The sequence below is a fragment of the Ovis aries genome, chromosome 25 (assembly GCF_016772045.2).
Source record: "Ovis aries strain OAR_USU_Benz2616 breed Rambouillet chromosome 25, ARS-UI_Ramb_v3.0, whole genome shotgun sequence".
In the NCBI taxonomy this organism is placed as follows: Eukaryota; Metazoa; Chordata; class Mammalia; order Artiodactyla; family Bovidae; genus Ovis; species Ovis aries.
The window spans coordinates 24135537-24155152 of NC_056078.1; the positions used below are offsets into that span (position 1 = coordinate 24135537).

At 40.3% G+C, this 19616-nt stretch overlaps 1 protein-coding gene across 2 annotated transcripts in view; it reads left to right on the top strand.

Annotated features, from left to right (window-relative positions):
* The window catches only part of TET1 (tet methylcytosine dioxygenase 1), a 139926-nt gene that overhangs the window by 1342 nt on the left and 118968 nt on the right, over positions 1 to 19616 (top strand). For both annotated transcript variants that reach the window (XM_012105197.4, XM_004021627.5), the window contains exon 2: positions 9454 to 11480. In XM_012105197.4, coding sequence (XP_011960587.3) covers positions 9576 to 11480 — 1905 coding nt within the window. In that variant the 5' untranslated portion in view covers positions 9454 to 9575. The remainder of the gene's footprint in view (positions 1 to 9453; positions 11481 to 19616) is intronic.

Sequence of the window (19616 nt, forward strand, 5' to 3'; positions counted from 1 at the left end):
TTCCCTCCTCTCACCCTCCTCTCACAGCTACTAAGGGCTGTGCGCAGTCTCTACAAAAAGCGGTCGGGAAGTTGCTGGCCCGTCACAGTACACACCTCCCACTGTAATGGGGAACACAAATTGGGCATTTCTGACCCAATAAAAATTAATGTATCAACAAGAGAATAAATATTACTTGACCTGGGAGTCTTTCCCCAGCTCCAACTCGCCCATTGCTTCTTCCCCTACTCCCCGGCTCCACTCTTGAGCACAAAATGAGCTGCATAATACAGTAATGATCAGTTTATAAATACATGTTTGAAAAGCTTTTCAAGACTTTGAGCGAGGAGTCGATTAGGTGCAGTCTAGTGCCGGCGGAGTGCGCTGAGCGCTGCACCCAGACGGGTTAAGGGCGGCGCTACAGGGCAGCAACCTCAGGTCCGCTCTGAACTGAAAAATGCCCATCCTTTCCACCTCCCCCTCTCCTCAATGTTATAAAGTAAAATAAAAAAATGTCGGCCTCCTTAGGCCTCACTCAGGATGCCAAAATGAGTTTGGAAAATGTGCTGGTGAACCGGTTAGGGCGAGAGCATTTTAAGACATATTAGGAATTTATGCGTACAATTAAACAAGGCGGGTATGCAGATAAGGAGAGGTTTGGGGATTAGTCAGCGTTGTTTCTGAGAACTAAAAGCCTCCGGTAACGTTGATTTTGAGTGAATTTCCTGATTTTACTGGTTTGCGTTGGTTACACAGGTTGAAACCCAAGTGTCTTCACTCCCCAGTTAAGAGACCGTAATTAGCTTGGTTGTCAATGTCTGACAGTGTTTAAAACCATGTTATGGTTTCAATTAAACTTCAGAATCAAGTATGAGAGTTATTAGCATCCACTGCCCCTATCTCTTTGCAAAGACTAGTAGCTCATATTGAGAACTCCTGGGTCACCGCTTACCATTTAGCCGAGGGTTAGCTATGGCTCCCAGCTCTGATCCGGAATTGATGGGCTGGAGTTTTGGATCACCTCTGTCCCTGCCCTTTGTTTCTCTTCCTCCTCCAGTCTTCTTTATCTTGTTTGTCCCTCCCCTCCCCCACCTGCTTCTTTGCCTCCGTATTTTTCCCTCCCTCTGCTCTTCTAAGTTTCTCTTTCCCCACCCCTCCATCTTTCTAACTTTAGTCTTGTGTTTCGATCCAGTTGTCTTTTTATATTCTAGCTGTATTGCTACGTTTCTTCCCCCTTTCTCTACCTTTGCTTTTTTTTTTTCTTAAGACATTTTCTTCCTTCTGCTTTTTCCTCTTCTTCTCAACATGCTTTATGCTTTTCTTTTTATTGGCGGGGTCATTCTCTTTCCATTTTAACTTATCCCTTCCCTTTCTGAGGCCCTTTTGGGCTTTTTTCCCTCCTTGCTCTCTGCAGGGCAGCAAGGGTGTTTTACATATGGAAGGAGCCTTTGACTAAATCTGCTGGCATTCTAGTGAGTTTCCCTCCACAGTCTTTCCATGTGCGGAGAGCTCTCACACTTCCTGTGGTAGAAAACTATCTAGGAACTACAAGCGGCCCGCCCACCTCCTCTTCCTTCAGAACTTAGTTACTGGAGGAAACTAAGCGAAGTGGTGCCCTTTAAAAAGAAATGCTTATTTTTTTAAGTCTTGTATTTCTCAGTCAAGTGCAGCAGGCTTTAAATTCTAAGAAGCTGAATGGAGTGACTATGAAATCAGAGTTTCTTTCGAAACTAGCTCTATGTATGCAAATACTCACCACTTTTTTGGCCACTACTGGTGGTGGGAAGGATTGCAGTATAATTTTAAATTGACATGTGGGCTGGATGGTTACATCAGTTCAGCCACTTCCTGCCCCAGGGGACTGGGAAATCCAGAAGGAGGAGGGATGTAGGTGGGATAAGATTTTTCTATCACAGTACTGTCAATATTGTCCTTTACAGACAACTGATACAGTTTAGGAAGACAGCTTTTCAGTTTCTAGGCAAGGTGATTGCATCAGAAATTGATTTTGCTTCCTCCCACCTCCCCTTTTTAAGGCTCTTTAGGGAAAGACTGCTTAGTAAACTCAAATAATACTGAGGCAGAAGTCTGATCCTGTTTATTGATCAATTTGGTTAGCTATGTTTAAATTATGTGTGAATAATTAGCAGATACATACGTAGGCCCTGGGACTTGATCTAGCCTCTTCTCCACTTTCTCTGTAACCTTCGATTTTCTATTTTGGGCTAGAATCTCTTTCCATGTTTTAAATTATAAGTTGGCCCTTATCTCCTTGGCAGTAATGTTTAGATCTCATGTCTTACTCCAACTCCAGTCCCTTATGTCACAAGGACACTTTAGGGGGGAAAAATTATTATGGGTTGAGGATCTTGATGCCCTCTGGTGAAAATACTAGTTAACCCAAGTGATGCTTTGCATCCCACAGTTGTTGGAAGTTTCGCTAGTTTGTTTCATTTTGCTTTGTTTTCTCCTCCAGGAACATAGAGCTCACCAGATAGTATTAATTAATTGCATGTAGGCCCCCTCTGGGACCTACTATGTATGTTTGATAACAAGGACATTATTTTCTTATTTTTTGTTCCAATCATGTTATCCTGTAGCTACCTCCATGCACTCAGAATATACTTTAGAGTAGAATAAAACTGATTTCTGAGAAATACTGAAATGTCAGTTTTCATCAGAAATGAAAAACGGAAGTGGAATTAGTATTCAATTGTAAATGTATTTTTCTATGACTTAAATACTCTATGAAAAATAAAGCACCCAAAAAAGGAAATAAAGCATTTAATAATGTTTATAAATTAATAAGGAAAATAAGATGTGTAGAAAATTCCATATTTAAATATGAATCTATATAATAGAATGGGTTCCCTCTCTTCCCCCCACACCCCCAAATTTCAGAAAAAGCTTATTGCCTCTCCTCTCAGAGTTCAGTCCTGGGGATAATTTAGTTTATCACAAAAGGGGTTACATTTCATCAGTGGGGCCAAGTGATAAAATTAAGATCTTGTGGGAGTGCTTATTTTGTTTCTGATTGTTTGGCTGAGTGGTACCCAGTGGTTTCTTTCCTGCAGTTGGGTTTTTAGGGGTCATTGGCCTCTTTCAGGATCTCATAAAAAGGCTGTTACCATTTAAAGAGGCCACATCTTTCCAATCCATGTTGCTCATACCTTTTCCATTTCCTTGACAGGCTCTTTTTCAGGAGATAAGGTTTGAATGGTAAACATTATCTTAATTACAAGTCTGAATTTCTAAAGCACTTCCATTAAAAAATATAAAAGAATATATGAGACAGAGATCAAGTTATAAACTACTTTCAAAAGCAGATCCCATGACACCCTCTGGCATATACAGATTACTTGCCTCAGCATAAAAATTTTAATTTTCATGACTGATTGCAGCACTTAGATTATATGCCCCTAATAATTTTTAGCCATGTAATCCTGATATAAGACATAAAGTATGCTTATACTGATATTGTTGAATTTCTGAATTTCTAGTGAATGGAATGGATTGCTTTTTGTTATCTGAAAATACATCCTTATAAAGATTGACGACTTTCTGGAGATTAGAATTGGAATGTCTTTGTTTTCTAAAAATGGTGGTGTGAAAACCAGTGGTCTTTGGAGAAAATATCCTACAGCTTTTCACAGCGAAAGAGCTAGCGTAGCCAAACTTTTTTTTTTTTTTTTTAAGAAAAGAGGAAAGCAGTAAGCTTAAATGCCAAGAATTCAAGTGGATTTGTATTTAGCCTAGTATTTGTATTTAGCACAGATTTATCAAAATGCTGTTTTTCTTGTGGTTAATGTTATCACTAATGTCTATTTTAAAAATCTTTCTTAAAGGCTCAGTGCTTTGACTCTAAATGTTGTGCTCTGAGATCTTATAGTGTGTGGCCTACAATATGTTAGGTGAAGACAGAAAAAAAGAATTAGATCTTGTTTTGCAGGATATGGCAAACTGAGGATTAAATTGGTTCTATAAGAATAACTACTATTAAATTTATTTTCTCTATCTCTCTCTTTTTTTTTTAATGTTGGCCTGTAGGCAGACTTTTTTTTTAAGCTCTCATTTATAAAACATTTATTATATGCCAGCTCTGTGCTAAGCCTTTACATAATATCGTCTCATTTTATTCTCATAGTAACCCAGTAAAGTCAGTACTATTATGCTTTTGTTTCCTCCTATACCCCAAGGCATGTGGAATCTTATTTCCCTGACCAGGAATCAAACCCATGACCTCTGCATTGAAAGTGTGCAGTCTTAACCACTGGACCACTAGGAAAGTTCTTATTATGCTTCTTATTCTAATATACGTAAGTAAACTGAGGAATAGAGAGACCAAGGAATTTGTCAAAATCACATGGCTGATAATGTTTCTGATCTAGAAATTGAACCCACATCTTTTTTTTTCCACATCTATTTTTAAAGTCTTTGTTCTTACCTCAGATATCAAAAGGATGAAACCATTACCTCTAGGTTTTCCCCAGAGAAGCCCATTGGTCCCCCCAAACAACCTCATTTCAAACACAGGAAACTTGACTCCTGTTAAATAGTTTGCTGAAGGACACAGCTGGTGATCACAGCTTGAAACTGAGGGTTTTCTAATGCAACACCATCTCTAGCCACAAAACCAAATAGTGTATCCCAGGATTACCTGGATCAAAAAAGTACAACCAAAACAAAACCAAAATCTGAGGATGGAAGAGGACTGTCAAATTTTTACTGTACCAGGTAATAATTTTAAAAGAAAAGAAAAAAAACCTATCTCCAGCTTTTCACAAAAAAAAGGACTTTTATTACTTTTTAAAACTTTTATTTTGGCCATGCAACTTGTAGAATCTTACCTCCCATACTAGGGGTGCAACCTCTTCCGTTTGCAATGGAAGTACATAGTCCTAACCACTGGACCACCAGGGAATTCTCTACTTTTTAAATAAATCCTATTTATTTAAGAACGTGAATTTATTTCAGAATTTAAGAATGGGTCTTCATTGCTGTTTGGCTTTTTCTTTAGTTGTAGGAAGAGGGGCTACTCTCTAGGTGTGGTGCTGGGAATTCTCCTTGGTGTGGCTTCTCTTGTCGGGGAGCCCAGGCTCTAAGGTGAGCAGGCTTCAGTAGCTGCTTATGGGCTCAGTGGTTGTGGCTCTTGGGTCCAAGATCACAGGCTCAATAGTTGTGGCACACAGGCTCAGCTGCTGCGAGGGATGTGGGATCCTATCAGACCAGGGATCAAACCCCTGTCTCCTGCATTGGCAAGCAGGCTCTCCAGCACTGAGATACCAGGGAAGCACTCTATATATTTAGAAAGGAAATTTTAATGAGAGAAAAAGGAAGACAGTAATTAAATTAATTCAGACTTATGAAAAGCTTTACATGCCTTTTTTTAACCTCTTTATTTTAAAAATGGAAGTATAGTTGATTTGTGTTTCCCTGGTGGCTTAGATAGGAAAGAATCTGCCTGCAATGCAGGAGACCCGGGTTCAGTCCTTGGGTGGAGGAAGATCCCCTGGAGAAGAAAATGGTAACTCACTCAAGTATTATTGCCTAGAGAATTCCATGGACAGAGGAGCCTGGCAGGCCACAGTCCATGGAGTCACAGAGTCGGGACATGACAAAGAGACCAACACTTTCCCTTTTTCACGGGTTGATTGACAATGTTGTGTTAGTTTCAGGTGTACTCAGCCTCTTTTTTTTCTCATTTTGCCACAGACTGATGATCATTTGGTTCAGTTCAGTTCAGTCACGTCCAACTTTTTGTGACCTCATGAACCGCAGCACGCCAGGCCTCCCTGTCCATCACCAACTCCTGGAGTCCACCCAAACCTCTGTCCATTGAGTCAGTGAGGCCATCCAACCATCTCATCCTCTGTCGTCCCCTTCTCCTCCTGCCCCCAATCCCTCCCAGCATCAGAGTCTTTTCCAATGAGTCAGCTCTTCGCATCAAGTACTGGAGTTTCAGCTTCAGCATCAGTCCTTCCAACGAACACTCAGGACTGATCTCCTTCAGAGTGGACTGGTTGGATCTCCTTGCAGTCCAAGGGACTCTCAAGAGTCTTCTCCAACACCACAGTTCAAAAGCATCAATTCTTCTATGCTCAGCTTTCTTCACAGTCCAACTCTCACATCCATACATGACCACAGGAAAAACCAGAGCCTTGCCTAGGCGGACGTTTGTTGGCAAAGTAATGTGTCTGCTTTTCAATGTGCTGTCTAGGTTGATCATAACTTTCCTTCCAAGGAGTAAGTGTCTTTTAATTTCATGGCTGCAATCACCATCTGCAGTGATTTTGGAGCCCAGAAAAATAAAGTTGGCCACTGTTTCCACTGCTTCCCCATATATTTGCCATGAAGTGATGGGACTGGATGCCATGATCTTCGTTTTCTGAATGTTGAGCTTTAAGCCAACTTTTTCCCTCTCCTCTTTCACTTTCATCATGAAGGTCTTTAGTTCCTCTTCATTTTCTACCATAAGGGTGGTGTCATCTGCATATCTGAGGTTGTTGATATTTCTCCTGGCAATTTTCATTCCAGCTTGTGCTTCCTCCAGCCCAGCGTTTCTCATGATGTACTCTGCATATAAGTTAAATAAGCTGGGTGACATCATACAGCCTTGACGTACTCCTTTCCTGATTTGGAACCAGTCTGTTGTTCCATGTCCAGTTCTAACTGTTGCTTCCTGATCTGCATATAAGTTTCTCAAGAGGCAGGTCAGGTGGTTTGGTATTCCCATCTCTTTGAAGTCAGAGTCAGGCCATTTGAGGAGACAAAAGTGCAATTTGATGATGATTGTTGGCCAGTCCCCTTTCATTTTTTCCTCTTTTCTGAACTTTCAAATAATAGTTGCTTGATATATTGTTCTTTATTGTTTGTATTATCTCATTTTCTCTTTATTTCCAATTTCCTTGCTTAAATATTCAGCATGAAAATTTTGGGACCCTTGGTAGAAGGGCTTTAGAACCAGCAGTCTTTGTTTCTTTGGATTTTTAATATTTATATACTTATTTGGCTGCACCGGGTCTTAGTTACAGCACGTGGGATCTTTAGTTGTAGCTTTTGAACCCTTAGTTGCAACATGTGGGATCTAATTCTCTGACTAGGGATCAAATGTTGGCCCCCTGCATTGACAGTGCAGAGTCTTAGCTACTGGACCACCAAGGAGAACCTAGAACCAGCAGTCTTTGGATTAAGTTGGTTGAAGGAGGAAAGAGGGACATCATTTCTGGGTGTGGACAGTCCCCATGACAATGCCTTCCTTATACTGAGGAGTTACTCAGATATTTGTGGACCCATGAGTTCTATTTGTAACCTAATCTGGTGATACTAACTCCCCAGATTTTATGCTGGTTTTGTGTGCATGTATAAAACTCAAAATTTGTAGATTCTTAATTAAATTTATTTATTTTGAAATGAATATTTTTAATGATAAAAAGTACAATTCACAAAGATAAACATCACAAACCACTAGATACCTAACAACAAAGAAACAAAGATAAATAAAGCTAAATCAGAAGAAAAACAAGGGAAAATAAATGTATGTATAATCATAGTGAAACATATTAACATTTCTCTGAGAATATTTTTATCAAGTGTAGAAAAAATGGGAAGAGTACCTTGAATGATGTCATTAATAATTTTAATATAATAGATTTCTATTTATATCCTACACAAATATATTTAAAATTTTGTATCTCATGTGTTGCTATTAGATGTCCATAGAATATTTAGAAAAACTGGCAAAAATGTAAACATTACTAAATTTCAAAAAGTAGAATTCTTTTTTCATGGTCCAGCTATATGTATACACATATTATTTTTGAAGTTATTTTCCATTACAGATTATTATATGATATTGGCTATAGTTCCCTATGCTATACAGTAAATTTTTATTGTTTGCTGCATGTCTATTTTAAATTAGAAATCTAGCATTTTGTTTCTGTTAAGTCAAACAACTGGACTCAAAATGTTATAAAGTTTTTAGTTAGGCAAAAATTCATAAGTTCTCTAAAAGATATATATTATATGTATGATTTATATATATATATATATTTATGCACATAAGAGCTTTTCTACGATGCTTGATAAAGGCTTGAAAAAGAATATTAAAACAAAGAAGAGATGGAGAAATTGGAAAACATAATTGAAGTGAAATGGGAGCTGCTGCTGCTGCTGCTAAGTCACTTCAGTTGTGTCTGACTCTGCATGACCCCATAGACAGCAGCTCACCAGGCTCCCCTGTCCCTGAGATTCTCCAGGCAAGAACACTGGAGTGGGCTGCCATTGCCTTCTCCAATGCATGAAAGTGAAAAGTGTAAGTGAAGTCGCTCAGTCGTGTCCAACTCTTGGCGACCCCATGGACTGCAGCCTGCCAGGCTCCTCCGTCCACGGGATTTTCCAGGCAAGAGTACTGGAGTGGGGTGCCATTGGAGCACTGAATATGAAATAGAAAAAGTGAAACAAACTAGATACAAGACCCTCATATAGTCAATTTGTTTTTTAAACATGGCTGCTTATTAAAACATATCTGAAAAATTTAGGTTGTTAATTGAAATATGTTATTAATACTATTGGATCTCCAAGGAGTAGAGTTTCTTGGATAATGTAAGCTCTTCTTCCTCTGGCTTTGGCAGCTTTACTGTCCAACAGGTAATACCGTGCTTGGGTAGTGATGGGCTGAGAAAAGGGTGTAGGAGATAACTTTTGGGGAATTCCCTGGTGGTCCAGTAGTTAGGATTTTGTGCTTTCACTGCTGTGGCCCTGGTTCTTTCCCTCGCCAACTGGTTGGGGAACTAAGAGAGAAAGAGGTAACTTTTAAGTATTTACATTTGTAAAGATTAGGTTTGAGCTTTAAACTACTTGTAACTACAATAGTTGTGGCTTCTAATTTAAAGAAACGCCCATGCTTAGCTTATTCAAAGAATTTCATTAACTTAATCAATTGTCACAGAAATTAAAGGAGCTTTATTTGTGAATCCAAGGTTTAAAGGGTACTTCAGTATGTTTTGTGTCTATTATACTTTTGTTTTATAGTAAATATTCTGTTTCTTAATTTTAATTAATAATTGCTAGTGAATATTCCATTTCTGTTTTAAACACTTTTTTGGTTGTGCTGGGTCTTTGTTGCTACTCACAAGCTCTCTCTAGTTTCAACAAGCAGGGGCTACTCTTCTTGAAGTGCACAGGCTTCTCGTTGTGGTGGCTTCTTTTATTTTGCGTCACAGGCTCTAGGCACACGGGCTCAATAGTTGCAGCATATGGATTCTAGAATTCAGGCTCAGTAGTTGTGGTTCATGGGGTTAGTTGCTCCAAAGCATGTGAAATCTTACCAGACTAGGGATCAAACCTGTGTCCCCTGCACTGGCAGCCAGATTCTTATCTACTGTACCACCAGGGAAGTTCCAATGTCCTATTTCAAATGAGAGACTGCATAGGAAAAAGACTCATTGCCAATTTTTTTTTTTTTTTAAATTTCAGACCAAAACCTCGTGCAACTGAGCACAGCCATGGTGCATGCAGATTCTCCTCTGAAGTGAGACTTTCCAAAGGACCAATGACTCTGTCCCTCGTGCCCTTTCAGATTTTCCTACTTCGTAGCTATGTCTCGATCTCGCCATGCAAGACCTTCCAAATTAGTCAGGAGGGAAGATCTAAACAAGAAGAAAAACAACCAGCTGAAGAAGGGATCTAAGCCAGCCAACAAAAATGTGGCGACTGTCAAGACTGTGAGCCCTGGAAAATTGAAGCAATTCGTGCAAGAAAGAGATGTTAAGAAAAAAACAGAACCCAAACTGACTGTGCCAGTCAGAAGCCTTCTGACAAGAGCTGGAGCAGCACGAATGAATTTGGATAGGACCGAGGTTCTTTTTCAGAACCCAGAGTCCTTAACTTGCAATGGATTTACAATGGCTCTGCGAAGTACCTCTCTTAGCAGACGACTCTCCCAACCCCCAGTGGTCATAGCCAGACCCAAGAAAGTTCCACCACCTAAGAATCTAGGAAAGCAACATGAGTGTGATTATAAGGTACTTACAGACATGGGAGTAAAGCACTCAGAAAATGATTCAGTCCCAATGCAAGACCCCCCAGTCCCCCCTGATATAGAGAAGCTAATTGGCATAAAAAATGCATCTTTCATTAAAGACAAGAGCCAAGAGACAACCCAGTCTTGGTCCCAAGGTGTCGAGGATTCCAAAATAATTTGCTCTACTCCTAGTGACCCTGCAGCAGAGATTCTTTCTGGGTCACTGGAAGGGACATGTGGTGGAGAAAGACTATTCTCTAGAGAGACATTGAATAATATCAGTGATTCCCCTAGAATGTTTGCTCAGGACACTGTCTGTGTTCCTTTGCTCCAAAGAGCAGCCCTCAAGGTTACCTCTGAAGGAAACCCCAGCATTCAGTTAGAAGATTTGGGTTCACGAGTAGAATCTCTTAAGCTGTCTGATTCTTACCTGGATCCCATCAAAAGTGAACATGGTTGCTGCCCCACCTCCAGCTTTAATAAGGTTGTACCTGCATTGGACCTTAGAAACTGTTTGTCTATTGGTGGGTCAATATATCCTACCTCATTAATAAAACTCTTCTTGGCAGGTTCAGAACAAGAAACCCTTGGTGCTAAACCAGATCATCAAGAGGTACTCAAAGCTACCCCAGATCAACAGGAAGTTCCTGATACAACCCCTGTCCTAGGACAGGCCGTTAGTGCTGTCCCACATCAATGGGAAGTTCCTGGTGCTAACCCAGTTCATGGAGAGCCTTTGGGTGAGACTCTAGACCCACCAGAGATTCCTGGTGCTATTCCAGTCCAAGGAGAGGTCTTCGGTGCTATCTTAAGTCAACAAGTCCTTGGTATGGGTAGTGGTACTGCCTCAGATCCACCTATCTTTCTTCCTGCCCCTCATAACCCAGTCGCTACCTGTAATGCTCTCCCAGCATGGCCCGAGCCCCAGGGCACCGTTTCATCTGGGCTTGAGGTCCCAGACACTATGCAGATTTTGCCTTCGGGCTCAGGTCACACTCCTCAACCATCATCAAACTCAGAGATAATTTTGGTACCTCCTGTAATACCTATGAACAATATAGAAAACGAGAAGAAGGTTCATATAAGCCTTCTGCCAGCTCACACTCAGGGGTTCACATTAGCCCCTGAGAGAGGACTCCAGCCGGCTCCACAGGGCATTGCCCAGCTCTCCCTGGTGAGTCCCAGCACATTGGAAGGACGGAGCTCCCAGGTCAGCGCCACCAGCATGGTTGACATCAACACCACAGTGGTGTCTAGGCCAGTGCCACTTGCTAGTACCTCTTCTCCTTCCTACACAACTCTGCTACCTACTTTGGAAAAGAAGAAACGAAAGCGATGTGGGGTCTGTGAGCCCTGCCAGCAGAAGACCAATTGTGGTGAATGTACTTACTGTAAGAATAGAAAGAACAGCCATCAGATCTGTAAGAAGAGGAAATGTGAGGAACTGAAAAAGAAGCCATCCGTCATTGTGTCTTTGGAGGTAAGCAAACTCCCAAAGGGCTGGGGACACCTGTGAAACTTGGTACAGTGATCTGTGGAGACTATTTTTTAAAATAATTTTTAAAAATTTTATTCTGTTTTGGTGTGCTGGGTATTTGTTGCTACAGGCAGGCTTTTTCTAGTTGCAGTGAGCAGGGACTCTAGAGTATACCAGCCTCAGTAGTTGTAGCGCTTAGCCTTAATTGCTACATGGCATGTGGAATCTTCCCGGATCAGGGATCAAACCCTTGTCGCCTCCACTGGCAAGCGGATTCTCAACCACTGGACCACCAGGGAAAATCCACGTGGAGATAGTTTGCTTGAGTATTACATTCTTTTGCTTTGGGAAAATGTTGCTTTAAGTTATCTATAGGAATTTGAGGACCAACGTGAAGCATGTCTTGCACACTGAGTGATACATTAGCTTATTTTTAGAATTTGTCTCAGAAAGCTAGAACATACAGTTTTTCCATCATAGGTTTTCATGGAGAATAGGGAAATTGTATGAAATGTCGTTTTGGAAAGATTTCCACTATGCCTTATTTTAGTGTGTCTTATTTTGAAAGCTACATTTTTAAAAACTAGGAGTGGAACAAAGTCGCTAAATGCCTTGCATCCTGAGGAACCAGAGGAAATAAACTTCTTTTCTTTTGAAAGAATAAAACTGTCTCTATCTTCTATCTTGAAACTTTGCCTTGGAGGTATAACAGTAATAGGGTTTTTGCTTCAACTTTTGGCAGGTGATTTCCACTTGCCCTGGATATCTCACAGGATCGTTGGGATTCAATGGTAATCAAAAATTGAAAATGGTTTGTAAAATCCAAAGTGATATATACATAAAAACACTCATTATTACAGTTACAAAACTAAGGTAGTCAAAGTATTTGTTGACTTAGACTTTGTTTAAAGGAATTTTATGGAGCTTTGTTAATACTCAAACTTGCTTAAATTAAAATACCTGTCAACTATGGTGTTTTATGATTTTTAGATTACTCACTTGAAATTGTTTGAGTCTACTATGAACACGAGTATAGTAGAATAGATTAAAATATGAACTTAAATTCAGTCAACCTTTTCTATTTCATTCTGGACTTAAATTATCTGTTCAAAAATGCTGACTTTCTTGTTTGACTAAGCCATTGTAAACAAGAGATCAGACATTTAAACTCTTGTGTATCAATGAAATTTAAGGTGTTTTGTTTTAAACATTTATTTATTCATTGTTTATTTGGCTGTGATGGGTCTTAGTTGTGGCACGCAGGATCTTTAGCTGCAGCAGGTGTCAGGTGGGATCCAGTTATCTGGCTAGGAATTGAACCCGAACCCCCTCTATTGGGAGTGAGGAATCTTAGCCATTGGACCACCAGGAAAGTCCCACATTTAAGGTGTTTTTTAAATACTTTGTTATTACAAACCTTACTGCAATGAATACTGTTTACTCCTCACTTCACACATGTGGGAGCAGATCAAACTGTGGCCAGCAACTTAGTATCTTACAAACTTACCTCTAAAACACTTAGTAGCAATATTTTTGTAACAGAAAGATCTCACTGGTAAGCGAGAGATTTGTAACAGTACCAATGACATTGTTGCCAAAGGTACTCTAATAGGTGCTCTTCTCTAAACTTGCTCCTCTTCTGGCATTACACATTTGGTTCAATGGTTTACCATCTGCATGGTCACCCCAAATGGAAAATTCAGTCATCTTTAATGGCCTTTCTCTCATTCTTCTAGTTATCTCTTGTCTACAAGATATGAGCATTCCTATCTCTCCATTTTCTTTGCTCCAGCTGTTGAGGCATTTATCTCTTACTGGGAGAATTTCAACTTTCTCTTTATTATTGGCAAGTATTTATGGCACTTCTATTCTGGGATGAGCATACCAGCCAGCTGGGAAGTCAGGATGTTGAACAACAAGCTCTCCTTAGGTGCAACTCAAGTTTTCTTTCTATAATGCTGTTTCTTCTCAGTTCAGTTCAGTTCGGTTCAGTGGCTCAGTTGTGCCCAACTCTTCACGACCCCATGAATCACAGCACGCCAGGCCTCCCTGTCCATCACCATCTCCCGGAGTTCACTCAGACTCACGTCCATCGTCCATCGAGTCAGTGATGCCATCCAGCCATCTCATCCTCCGTCATCCCCTTCTCCTCCTACCCCCAATCTCTCCCAGCATCAGAGTCTTTTCCAATGAGTCAACTCTTCTCATGAGGTGTCCAAAGTACTGGAGCTTCAGCTTTAGCATCATTCCTTCCAAAGAAATCCCAGGGTTGATCTCCTTCAGAATGGACTGGTTGGATCTCCTTGCAGTCCAAGGGACTCTCAAGAGTCTTCTCCAACACCACAGTTCAAACACATCAATTATTCGGTGCTCAGCCTTCTTCACAGTCCAACTCTCACATCCATACATGACCACTGGAAAAACCATAGCCTTATAGACAGACCTTAGTCAGCAAAGTAATGTCTCTGCTTTTGAATATACTATCTAGGTTGGTCATAACTTTTCTTCCAAGGAGTAAGCGTCTTTTAATTTCATGGCTGCAGTCACCATCTGCAGTGATTTTGGAGACCAAAAAAATAAAGTGTGACACTGTTCCTACTGTTTCCCCATCTATTTCCCATGGAGAGATGGGACCAGATGCCATGATCTTCGTTTTCTGAATGTTGAGCTTTAAGCCAACTTTTTCATTCTCCTCTTTCACTTTCATCAAGAAGCTTTTTAGCTCCTCTTCACTTTCTGCCATAAGGGTGGTGTCATCTGCATATATGAGGTTATTCATATTTCTCCCGGCAATCTTGATTCCAGCTTGTGTTTCTTCCAGTCCAGCGTTTCTCATGATGTACTCTGCATATAAGTTAAATAAGCTGGGTAACAATATACAGCCTTGACGTACTCCTTTTCATATTTGGAACCAGTCTGTTGTTCCATGTCCAGTTCTAACTGTTGCTTCCTGACCTGCATACAGATTTCTCAAGAGGCAGATTAAGTGGTACGGTATTCCCATCTCTTTCAGAGTTTTCCACAGTTTATTGTGATCTACACAGTCAAAGGCTTTGGCATAGTCAATAAAGCAGAAATAAATGGTTTTCTGGAACTCTCTTGCTTTTTCCATGATCCAGTGGATGTTGGCAATTTAATCTCCGGTTCCTCTGCCTTTTCAGAAACCAGCTTGAACATCAGGGAGATCACAGTTCATGTATTGCTGAAGTCTGGATTGGAGAATTTTGAGCATTACTTTACTAGCGTGTGAGATGAGTGCAATTGTGCGGTAGTTTGAGCATTTTTTGGCATTGCCTTTTTTGGGATTGGAATGAAAACTGACCTTTTCCAGTCCTGTAGCCACTGCTGAGTTTTCCAAACTTGCTGGCATATTGAGTGCAGCACTTTCACAGCATCATCTTTCAGGATTTCAGGAGGCTAAGGCCTCCCCAGACAGCCATTTTGCTTTTTTGCATTTCTTTTCCATGGGGATGGTCTTGATCCCTGTCTTCTGTACAATGTCACAAACCTCATTCCATAGTTCATCAGGCACTCTATCTATCTGATCTAGACCCTCCAATTAGTGCTTTTCTGTGTATGGGATTCATCTCACCCAAAACAATGGAAAACAGTGCCTTCCAATGATAGGTGAAGCCTAGATTCCTTAGCAAGGAATGTGAGATCTTTAGGGTCTTGACATGACTGACCTCTTTGTCTTATTTGATGTCACTTCTTACATTATATTCGAATTTCAGCTATATCCAGCTGCTTCTGCTTCCCGAGGCTCATTGTGCGTGGTCCTGCCTCCATGTTCATGGTCATGGTACATGTTCTTCCTTTTTCCTGCCTGACAAAACCCCACCCCTTCACTCACTTTCCTGTGCAACACCTGTATCTGTGCATGTTTCTCAGGTTTACTTCCAGAGAACTTTATTTTTCTTGTGCATTCTAGCCTTGTTACAGTGATAGGTGCTAAGTGAGTACTTGTTAATTGAATGAAAAGAATATATTTGTAACTCAAATAATCAGGTTTAGAAATTTAGATGGTGTGTGGTTTGTTTCTGTAAACTTGCTCTGGCAAGCAAGTGTGGCCACTGTGGTCAAGGTCTGTCAGGGTGGGAAATACTAGTACTGTTAAGGAATGAATGAATATATTGGCTATTGCTCACACTCTCCTAAGCACCACATTCTTTATTTCTAAAACACATAAAAAAATTTTTTTCAGTTCAGTTCAGTCACTTAGTCACGTCTGACTCATTGTGACCCCATACATTGCAGCATGCCAGGCCTCCCTGTCCATCACAAACTCCCAGAGCTTGTTTAAACTCATGTCCATCAAGTCAGTGATGCCATCCAACCATCTCATCCTCTGTCGTCCCCTTCTCCTCCTTCCTTCAATCTTTCCCAGGATTTTTTCCAATGAGTCAGTTCTTTGTATCAGGTGGTCCAATATTGGATTTTCAGCTTCGGCATCAGTCCTTCCAGTGAATATTCAGGACTGATTTCCTTTAGGATTGGCTGGTTTGATTTCCTTGCAGTCCAAGGGATTCTCAAGAGTTTTCTCCAATACCACCGTTCAAAAGCATCAATTCTTTGACACTCAGCTTTCTTCCCAGTCCGACTCTTACATCCATACATGACCACCTAAAAAACCACAGCTTTGACTATATGGGCCTTTGTCAGCAAAGTAATTTGATATGCTGTCTAGCTTTGTCATGGCTTTTCTTCCAAGGAGCAAATATCTTTTAATTTCATGGCTGCAGGCATCATCTGCAGTGATTTTGGAGCCCAAGAAAAGAAAGTCTGTCACTGTTTCCATTTCCATTGTTTTTCCGTATATTTGCCATGAAGTGATTTGCCCGGATGCCATGATCTTAGTGTTTTGAATGCTGAGTTTTAAGCCAACTATTTACCAATAAAATTGACTTTGGCAGTATTTTCTCACAAATCATTAACAATGCTATTTTGCTTCCACAGTCAAACCTCTATCTTTCCACTCAAATGCTCTTTCCAACTACTGGCCTTTAGCAGGTCAGTAACATGAATGGCCAGAGAAGGCAATGGAATCCCACTCCAGTACTCTTGCCTGGAAAATCCCATGGACAGAGGAGCCTGGTAGGCTGCAGTCCATGGGGTTGCGAAGTCGGACACAACTGAGCGACTTCACTTTCACTTTTCACTTTCATCCATTGGAGAAGGAAATGGCAACCCACTCCAGTGTTCTTGCCTGGAGAATCCCAAGGATGGCGGAGCCTGGTGGGCTGCCGTCTATGGGGTTGCACGGAGTTGGACACGACTGAAGCGACTTAGCAGCAGCAGCAGCAGCAACATGAATGGCAGAATGCTTTATGTGACCCACTCAGCAAGCAGTAAGACACCAATAAAGAAAAGATGAGGAACTATGAACCTGAAAATCTGTGAAAAAGGTAGCTCTCACTAAAGCTACCAATCATTGAAATCTCATTATTATCCGACCAGTAGTTCCAGCTAACTTCTCAAAACAGATTTTGTACCTTTGCTTAATAAAGAAGCCACCCATGAAAGCACAGCACTCTCACCTTGGAATTTAGGCTCCATGTCCGGCTTCGGAGTCATTTATAAGTGATTCACTGCTGCTTCCTCCTTCTCCCCCGACTACCTAGACACCACTAACTCTACATCCTGGTTGGGATTTGCTAGCACCTGCAGACTGCCCAGCACCACAACCCACGCAACCACTGGTCCAGCTGAGGGCTGCCCACCCATGATCTTCATTTTTTTGAATGTTGAGTTTTAAGCCAGCTTTTTCACTCTCTTTCACTTTCATCAACAGGCTCTTTAGTTCTTCACTTTCTGCCATAAGGATGGTGTCATCTGCGTATCTGAGATTATTGATACTTCCCCTGGCAATCTTGATTCCAGTTTGTGCTTCATCCAACCCAGCATTTTAAATGATGTACTTTGCATATAAGCAGGGTGACAGTTTACAGCCTTGATGTACTCCTTTCTCAGTTTGGAACCAATCCATTATTCTATGTACGGTTCTGCTGCTTCTTGACCTGCATAAAAAAACTTTTACTTTCCATAATTCAGGTTTATAGAAATATTGCAGTACTGAGCATTTAGTTTGTCTTTCAGGCAAATGATAACATTTTCTGAAACTGGAGGATGATTGCTTTACAGTGTTGTGTGGTTTCTGCTGTGCATCAACCTGAGTCAGCTATAAATAAATATGTATTTCCTCCCTCTTGAGCCTCTCTACCACCCACCTGCTATTCCACCTCTCTAGGACATGACAGAGAGCACTGAGTTGAGCTCCCTGTGTTGTACAGCAGCTTCCCACTAGCTATCTGTTTTACACATTTTACTGTTTTTGCATTTTATTGTATCACTTTAATTAAATAATTTTTATCAGCGTATAGTTGATTTAAAATGGTTAGTTTCTGGTGTATAGTAAAGTGAATCAGGTATACATCTATCTACTCTTTTTTTTTTTTTTAACTTTTTAAAAATTTAATTGATTTTTTTGGCTTGCCCACGCAGCCTGTGAGTTCTCATTTCCCCAAACAGGGATCCAACCCGTGTGTTTTGCAGTGAAAGCACAGGGTCTTAACCACTGTACCACCAGAGAAGTCCTTCCATTCTTTTTTAGATTCTTTTCCCTTTAGGTCATTAGAGAGTACTGAGAAGAGTTCCCTGTGCTCTCTCTTTTTGTCTCCTCCATGGTGGTGCTTTAGTGGCTAAGTCATGTCTGACTCCTGTGACCCCCTGCCAGGCTCCTCTGTCCGTGGGAGTCTCTAGGCAAGAATACTGGAGTGGGTTGCCATTTTGTTCTCCAGGGGATCTTCCTGACCCAGGATCAAACCCCGGTCTCCTGTGTTGCAGACAGGTGATTTACCAACTGAGGTATGAGGGAAGCCCTGTCTCTTCCAGATATGTCTTCTCTATATACATAAATAGTTTCTCTGAATTAATTGAGACTAAGTTTTTCATAGACATGATATTCCTTTATCCTGACATACTAGAGAATAGATCTCCTGAAAACAAGTACATTCTCACATATTATTATCAAAACTATGAAATTAACAATGAACCATTGTTATTAACTAACCCACAGACTTTATTTGGCCTATAAGAAAATATCCTTTTGGCCTCTGTTAATTTGTAGTAATTCCTTAGACTTATAAAACAACTTTACTGAGGTATAATTGACATATAATACACTGCGCATATTCAAAGTATACAATTTGATAAGTATGATGTACATACACTATGTGATCATTACCACAGTCAAAGTCCATCACTCCCCAAAATTCCTTCATAGTCTTTACGCTCCTACCTGTACCCCTTTTCCTCAGGCAAACATCTTTCCGTCATTGTACATTTGTTTGTATTTTCCAGGGTTTGATATAAATGGAATAGTATAATACAATGGTTTTGGGGGGAGTTAGAATATTTTTGCAGTATTTTATAATATTGCTAATTTTGCAAAGTGCAGATTGCTTATTTTGTCCCTCACTTTGGGTTTGTCTAGTGCTTCCTCATGACTTCATCTGGATTATGCGTTGTTGTTTGAATACCTTCTTATAAAAGGGGCATGATGTCCTTTGTCCCACTATTTATGATCTTAATTTTTATCACTTGGTTAAAGGTAGTGTCTCCATGGTATAATCAGTATTTTTCACTTTGTATTTAATAAATATCTTGCAGGGACATTGAGGCTTGTAAATATACAGCTATCCCTCAAATTTTCATGCTTCAGTTTTAGTATTCACTGCTGATTTTTGCCTGATAGTTGTCAAAACCTGATTCTGTTTCCATCATTTCTTCTAAATCTATTAATTAGCTTTAAACTCCAAGGAAGAGCTTTTTCTTCTTACTTTATTTATATATTTATTTCAGTGTGAACTTGTAGATTTTTGTTATATTCAGTAGATTATACTTCTTTATTATCATTACTTATTTTGATGCTCAAATTTCCTGAAATTTGGCCAGGGAGCACCTTCAACCATTGTTTGAATAATTATTTTCTGTCACAAATGTTCCAAGGTTTTCTATTTCCCATCCTGCCCCAGATGAAATGACAATTATCCAAGAAAACTTGGTTCTTTTTGGTAGAGAATGGTAATTAGAAACCAAGATCTTGGTGATAGAAATTATTGCTGTTACTGATATGTCAGT